This window comes from Suillus bovinus (assembly GCF_016758785.1).
Source record: "Suillus bovinus strain UH-Sbo-P2 chromosome Unknown EDB93scaffold_22, whole genome shotgun sequence".
Lineage (NCBI taxonomy): Eukaryota > Fungi > Basidiomycota > Agaricomycetes > Boletales > Suillaceae > Suillus > Suillus bovinus.
In genome coordinates, this window is record NW_024542078.1 from 441,687 (window position 1) to 449,545 (window position 7,859).

Genomic DNA, 7,859 nt, shown 5'->3' on the forward strand with positions numbered 1-7,859 from the left:
CCTGCTTTTCTTTTCAGGTTTTTGGTGGTTATGTGGCACTGCGCCCTCTGCTTCTGTTGAGTGTCTTAAGTGTTATTTTTTGGCGGTTGTGTGGCACTGTGCCCCCTGCTTCTGTGGGGTCATTGGGCCCGGTTTGTTGGCAGTTGTGTAGCACTAGCGCTCCTTGCTTCTTTCTGGTTGAGTGGTGATTATACCATCTGTATCCGCGTCTTATCTTGAGTAAGTGGATAATTAATTAAATTTTCTGACTGATGCCTTTCTAACAGGAGGATTCTCCACCACGTTCTCTTAAGTAAGTGTTGCCATTCAAATAGATTTCTGTCTAATGCGGTTATAGGACTTAAAAACTACCACTTAACTTAGGTTTTTTACTACTTAGTATTCACTTCGAGTGTGAGGTGTTGGTGAGGAGAGCTCCCTCATCAACGTCTCACAGCTCCCCTTTATTGTTTTGACTTGCAATGTGATTAAACTCTAGTAAATTATTTACTTTTGTACTACTTACTATTTCTTTAATTAATATGTTAATTGATTAAACCGACGTTCATTGCCGCTGGTGTAGAAAGTCACGTGACCGTGTGTGTTTTCTTCAATGGTAGCTGCACTGGTGGCAAAGAGCAGCAGGATTGCCATAGTGTATTTTGGGCGTCGGAAGGACACATCTGTTGATCGAGATAGGGTCTGGAGATACAGTGATACCCACGTCTTGCAAGAATGGCAAGTTCAACTTACAACAGGTCTACTAGCAGCAGGATTGCCATAGTGTATTTTGGGTGTCAGAAGGACACATCTGTTGATCGAGATAGGGTCTGGAGATACAGTGATCCCCACGTCTTGCAAGAACGGCGAGTTCTGATAGTCTAGAACCTGTACAAGCATTTAATCATATGCATGCAAAGATGGATGTCTCATTTACAGAGCGTTGGTCGCCTGTAATTGAATTGTTAATGCCAGCACTGATATGATTAACTGATTGTACAGGCTTTAGACTATCAGAACTGAACTTGCATTCTTGCAAGACGTGGGGATCACTGTATCTCCAGACCCTATCTCGATCAACAGATGTGTCCTTCCGACGCCCAAAATACACTATGGCAAGCCTTGGGTTCATGTGGTTCTAGAGCCGTTAGTTTCAAATCTCAAGGTATAGAACACTCCTCTGATTTGGCATGTTGTAATTCAAGTGTAAGGTCTTGTAAGATAAGTTTAATGGATAATAGTAAAACACCAACATCAAATGCTATCATGCGTCTAATTGACTCGAACTCACTTGACACACTGAAACATGGTTGACCCGACTTATGACATGGTGTAATCTATGTGCCGTCAGTTGGTTGATTATACCATTTTTAGTTAAATTGGCCGCTTGTAACTGAAATGGGACTAATTGACAGCGCGGGAATTCTGACAACAATTTTTATATTCAGGCAGCGATTCAGTTCATATTTTTTCCCTCACATGAACGACACAAAAAGTGAAACAACAAAGCTAAGGGCCATGCTGACTGGCCAAATCACTCAAATTATGAGAGATTCTGCAAACACAAGTGTTTTCAAGGAGGGGAAAGTAAACATCTCACCTTCTACACAAGGCAAGGTATGACAGTTCATTATTTAACATTAAGTTTCAACTCACTGACATATTTAGGTTGAGAATTGGAGTGCAGCTGAACAGTTGCTTGGCAACGGATGATGTCATATCAAACTGTCATTCCTTAATATCTGAATATAAATTGAGCAGCGCTGACAATTGCTTATGCAATGGTAAACCCTTGTAAGCTACTTATGTGATAACTCTATACCAAGGTTTAATTTGAGTGGCAGATTATGTAGATGGGATGTTGAAAGATATGCCGAAATGGCAAAGTCTTCTCCACCCAAGGCAGATGGTTCACCCTCCCCAGAAACTGAACGTCTACAGAAATACTTCCCAGCAGCAGCAATAGGAAAATTGTCTGCACCAGCAACCATTGTGGACAAACATGGTAAAATATTGACGGTTTACTTGCCTGATATCTTGTCAAGGTCTCCAGTGGTAAGTCCACTATTTGACAGGGATAACGTCAATTCATTTTGTAGGACTATGTCAACACAGCCACTGTGGGTTTACAAAATCTCCTTCTTAGAAGCCATTTAGCCTTGAAATCATCTTGGCAATCTCAAGGCTTTGTTTCGCCCGAGGGAGGCGGAGTTTTTGGAACTGGCAGAGTTATGGTATCTCCAGCATATTTTATGCAAAAGACAAGAGGTATTTGTCTAATTTACTACAACATCTAGGTGGTTTTTGCTCATTTTTGCAGAGAATTCAAGACCCGCTTGTTACATCTGCTTCGTACTCATCTGCAGAAGTCCAAGAGTGGCTCGATGTCTTATCAACTACTGAATATTTTTGGAATGCAATTACCGCGCCTTGGCTCTTGGTCTATTTGAGGCAGGTTTGGCTGCTATTTCGGAAGTTGCACAGCAAGTCAGGGGGGCGAATAAACCAGATGCACCACCTGTGTCTTAATGGCCCTCAATTTTTCAGGATTGGAAGTAATTGCCAACCGTGTCATCTTCTCTCACCGAGACCCTGGTGAGGGCACCTTCACTCATGGATCTTTTAGTGAGTTTAGGTAGTGAACATGAGGCCAAGTTGACATTACCAGATGTTGGAGCAGAGCTGGATTATTACCCTGGGACCATGGTCTTCATTTCAGGAAAGGTCCTGGAACATTCTGTTGGGTTATGGATTAAAGGAGAAAGGCTTGTCATTGCCCATTTTATGAAAGATAAAGTTCATTCTAGAGTGGGGGTGCCCAGACCATCATTTCCAACACAAGATTTTTTCTTGCAGATGGTGGGAAGGCAAATCAAAAGATAGTCAGGTAGTTTAGTTAGTTAACAGGTTAGGTTAGTATAGGTTCAGGAGTCTAGATGTTTGGGGAGGGAGGGTGGGAAGGAGATACGAAATACTGGCGGTTTAGTGATCTGTGAAAATTATTCGGCTTACCAGCAGTAGCCACATTTCTCTTTGCACCCCAAAGTTGCAGGATATCTTCTCGGAAAAAACTCGCCTAAAGTTGACAACATTCAACTTTCAGGGAAGAGGTCAATTATCTCAAGGAAAGGACCTTGATGTTGATTATGTATCTCACAAACGAACTACTCCAAGAAAAGAAAGCCCACCTGGGTAGAATCTTGTGCCGATGCTGCATATGAAATTCACCAGGCCCCATCTGCTTTCTCCAGCCCACATAAATGAATTAAGCATGATGCTCAAGGTCTGGAATATGTTCAAGAGGAATGTGATAGAGAAGTTGTTGAGGACTGGCCTGAGTTTACAGTTAACAGTCAGAGACAAACCAAGGCAAGTGAATTGTTGCATTGCAATATTCAACAACAAACCATGATGACATGCTGCAATCAGACTCAGAATGACTTTATCCAGGAATATCTCATTTTCTGCGACTTATATCTTCAGATCCTCCTCAAATTAGAGAAACCACAAGAAGTCTCCAAGTGCCAGTCTTGCCAGACAGCTCAAGGAAATTTCTGTTATGCAACTTGTAGTGGAGATTATATGGTGTTGTCATTGCATCATCAAAGCCCACCAATTTTTGCCATTCCATAAGGTTCAAGAATGGACCGGAAAATGCTATGAGGATAAGTCATTGGCAGAGCTGGGTTTGGTCTGGCATATGGGTCATGGAGGGCAATGTTGCCCATTTTCAGACGACTCACAAGCATGGGAGGATATGGATGCCAATGATGAATTTGTTCCAATGGAGACTACGAATACCGCTGCACCTCGCACAACCACATTGACCATTGTACATTCAACAGGAGTATTTTCCACAATGTTGTTTGGTGCAGTTGTCCTGGGTCTAGTGGAAGCCAACACCTACAATTGCTCAAGGCAGGGTTATTTCCTGCAAGTACCACACACCCAAGAACAGCCTTCACATTTGAAGTCTTAGATCTTTTTCTCATTGATGCACTAGAGTGCAAGACTTCTGCCTCAAGCTTCTTTGAGAAACTTCGGAGGATGGCCAATAACTCATTCCTGGATAAAGTACCTGTGAGAGCAACTTGTCATTCTATGTTTCTTAGACTTACTGTAAATCTTTCAATACAGCAGAATAGATATAGAGAGCTCATGAGAGTGTCTCGTTTGTGGAGAGACTTGATGAGTCGAAAATGGTTTGGTTTTGGACACAACAAGGAGAAGATTCCCTACAAGAGTGATCTTGCTTTATTCTGTCCTGCTTGTCCTCAGCCAGGCATCAACCTTGCCACTGATTGGAGAGACAAGTATGAAAGGCAAGTCATTTGCTTTACTGTTGCTTATGAAGGGCTAGCTATGGTCAAATTTGATACGTGTCGGTTAGCCTTGCTTGACAGTATAAAATAGCTGGCCAGCTCTGTATCTATAGGATGAAGAATCATGGCAGCCAGCTGATTCAGATTTGCTATGGCTATAATAGCCAGCCCTGGATCCAGGGTGCAGACTGATGGTGGCTGGTGGGCTCAGATTTGCTATAGCCATGACGGCCAGCCCTGGATCTACAGGATGCAAACTGATGGTGACCAGTGGACTCAGATTTGCTATAGCCATGACAGCCAGCCCTGGATCTACATGGTGCAGACTGATGGTGGCCGGTGGGCTCAGATTAGTTACAGCTCTTCCTATCAGGATATAGGATCCAGCTGGCTGGTCTTACTTCTTCTGGTGCTAGAGATGAGCTGGCTGGCAGTCTGCCATTTTATCTTCACTTGGACATTATCTTTGAGATAGATCTTATACTTATATACCCTTGACACAGTTGGCTGATTTCACAAAGATATGTTGTTGATGGAAACTTTACCACACAACATATGATTATGAAACAACCACTCCTGGATATCAGTCTCTCAGATGGGCTTGGGTATATGGTAACTGAGCAAGAATACCAGACCCACCTATCATTGGCTACAGAGAGTAAGGAGGTGGGTGACTTGTACAAATATTCTTTCTGCATTATCTGACAACTTGAGAAGTGTTCTTCTTGTAGTAACCACCGAGCAGTCAATGCAGCCAACATTAACAGAAGCAATCTACGAGCCACAGGAGTGGGTGCAACTGCTTGTGCCCGACATGGATGCTTTGTTCCTCACTCCGTTGTTGATTTCCAAAAGGGTGAAAGGTCTGTTCAGGATGTTCAAATATAGTGTGTTCAGAAGAGTTGACGTTATTTTTAGACAGATGAACATGGACTACTCAATATGCAATGCTATGAATTATCACTCCATGGGTATAGATTCCTTTCTTATCATTTATGATGTGAGGTATCAGTGGAGCATTAATTTTCTACAGAGAGTGGTTGACAGCCAAGGCCGAATGTCCATTCCAACACGATGAAGGTCATGGTGGCAGTTGGAAAATTCCATCTCAGTGCTCACAAATTAGCTTGCTTTGCGAGGTACAGCCTCAACTTTATTCAAGGGGCTGGGCAGATCAATGGGGAGATTTGGAGACTCTATGGGCTCCATTTAATAAGATCTCTCCAACTGCTCGGTCAATGAGTCAAGCTCATTGCCAAGAAGTGCTTGATGATCATATGCGAGACTCAAACTAGAAAAAATTGACAGGAATAGGTATGTACTACAGTATTACATATTCAAAATTATACTTCACACTCAACCTTCCAGTTAAAACTCTCTTGAGAAAGTACAAACAAGCTGCCAAAGGTCTTGATGAGACTCAAACTCCTTTTGATGAGCTCACTCGTTCTTTGGACTGTGTCAAAATTTCGATGTGGGAAAGTGATGAAAAAAAGGCTATGGATGAGAGGGGGGAGAATCTTGATATCTATCAGCTGCAGATCAACAAATGTCAGTAAAATTCTATTGTGGAGACACATCTGATGTTTTTGTTCTGACGGCATTAACCTTGAGGATTCACAGTACATAATGATTTAATTATGCCAACAAGATGTCATATGTTAATCTATTTTAGGGATGCATTAAGAGCAGATATACGACTACTTCCTAATGATGCAAGTCCTGGTCAAAAAGCTGCTATAGAAGAAAAATGCCAGAGATTGGCAGCTAGAATTGCCAAATTTCATGAAGCTGCTGATTCCATGACAGCAGGTATGGATCTTCATGCTGGAACAGTTCACTCCGATGATCCTAGATTCTGTGGTATCCACAATGATGGAAATGACTGGGAGGTCTTGGATGATGAAATTTTGAAGGATGTTGAAGAAGAAATTCTTGCAGAAGAGATGAGTATATGGATGCCATCTTCAGTATTCCTCAGTGAGGCCTCATCCCTTGGGCTACATGCCTTGCAATCCAAAGAGTTGGAGCTTCGAATCGGTCAAGCAAATGATTGCCTGGAAATCCTACATATGGCATTGGATCACAAGGCTATTATTTATTGCCAGCATTTTTGGAGTGCAGATTCCACCTGGGCTGGAACCCGGTCCAAGCAAGATGCAAGCTGTTGTCACCTCAAAATTGATAAGTATGTACGAAGATATCAAAGGGCAAGGTCAGCAATGGAATGTCTAGGCATGAACAAAGACACCCTTGGAAATATGTATCAAGAAATATTATCCACAGAACTTAGTGTCAACAAAGAGGTAACTGAAGAAAACTGATTTGGACAAGGGTCAGATAAGCTTGCTTGGTTTTGGCAGGTGAATAACATCAGTAATGATGATGATTGGTTGAATGAATGTAAGGAACAAGTTTCATCTGTATCATGTTACTTCAAACTGACTTATTAATATAGTCTATAGGGTGAACTAGTTGAAGGCCAAGACTAGAGTTAGTAGATGGAAAGAGGAGTTGTGCATAGTTAGACATGAAATGGGGTGCATTATTAACTAGTTTAAGTTTCACTGGGAAGAATGGTATAAAAGGTGGTCTCAAGCTACTGGACCTGGTCATCAAGCCTATGTGTATACACAAGTCTTAATGTGGGAAAGGTTTGCAGAGGATGCACAGCAGACTTTCCATGAGTGTGGATTTGTAGCTTGATGTCATGTACTTTGGATGAAAGAATTATATGGCAATAAGATATTAATGACATAGGTTACCTAACTATACACTGGCCAACAGCTGTTTTAGCTGTCTCATGTGAGAGCTGGCCAATATGGAGATTTACAAGCCACAGCTGTTCTAGTCAGGAGGACTGTAGCTGGCTGACTTGAATATCTTTGAGGAGCAGCCAGCCAGCATTTGTTCCAGTTTAATGGAAAAGAGCCGGCCAGTTCACTGCACAATTGCTGTCATAGAAACCTTACTCTTTAGTTGTCAGAACTCAGTGACTCGGTAACTGTATGCCTTCAAAGGTGATAAATAGGCTCTTGAAAAAATCTGAAGTTGTTGAAACTGAACATCCTGCCTCTAGGATTTGGCTAACAGCTGTTTTAGCCATGTAGATCTGTTGTCAGACCATAGAAACATAAACATATATAAGTGACCTACAAGACAGCTGATCTGCTAATCAAAGAGTATTGAAACAGCCAGCCATGGTTCTACCTACCTCAGATGTTTACTGGCTAGTTATAATTGAAGACATACAATTCAGCCAGCTTGTCTCCCATGTATATACAGGATGGCCAGCCATGGTTCTACCTACCTCAGATATTTACTGGCCAGTTATAATTGAAGACCTACAATCCAGCCAGCCTGGCTTCTACACATGCATATACAGATGGCTGGCCTGCTGATGAAAGAGTACTGAAACAGCCAGCCATGGTTCTACCTACTGCAGACCCTCACTGGCTGATTATAAATGAAGACATACAATCCAGCCAGCCTGGCTCCTACACATGTATATATAAGATGGCTGGCCTGCTGATGAAAGAGTACTGAAGCAGCCAGCCA

The 7,859-nt window shown here is 42.2% G+C and overlaps 3 protein-coding genes across 3 annotated transcripts; all 3 read left to right on the forward strand.

The window, feature by feature from the left end:
- Positions 1–2,595: 2,595 nt before the first annotated feature.
- Positions 2,596–2,781, forward strand: EDB93DRAFT_1051873 (uncharacterized protein; the record flags this gene model as incomplete). The annotated part of the gene is made up of 1 exon (XM_041444693.1): positions 2,596–2,781. A coding segment is annotated over one exon (186 nt), but the record flags the coding sequence as incomplete, so codon positions are not given.
- Positions 2,782–3,538: 757 nt separating this feature from the next.
- On the forward strand, positions 3,539–5,596 carry EDB93DRAFT_1240253 (uncharacterized protein; the record flags this gene model as incomplete). The annotated part of the gene is made up of 9 exons (XM_041451733.1): positions 3,539–3,648; positions 3,825–4,059; positions 4,120–4,292; positions 4,551–4,571; positions 4,805–4,967; positions 5,019–5,106; positions 5,279–5,340; positions 5,382–5,440; positions 5,464–5,596. The coding sequence occupies 9 exons, from the start codon at positions 3,539–3,541 to the stop codon at positions 5,594–5,596; spliced, it is 1,044 nt and encodes a 347-aa protein (XP_041308512.1).
- A 378-nt stretch (positions 5,597–5,974) lies between these two features.
- On the forward strand, positions 5,975–6,265 carry EDB93DRAFT_1052473 (uncharacterized protein; the record flags this gene model as incomplete). Its single annotated transcript, XM_041444704.1, has 1 exon — positions 5,975–6,265. A coding segment is annotated over one exon (291 nt), but the record flags the coding sequence as incomplete, so codon positions are not given.
- Positions 6,266–7,859: the final 1,594 nt, after the last annotated feature.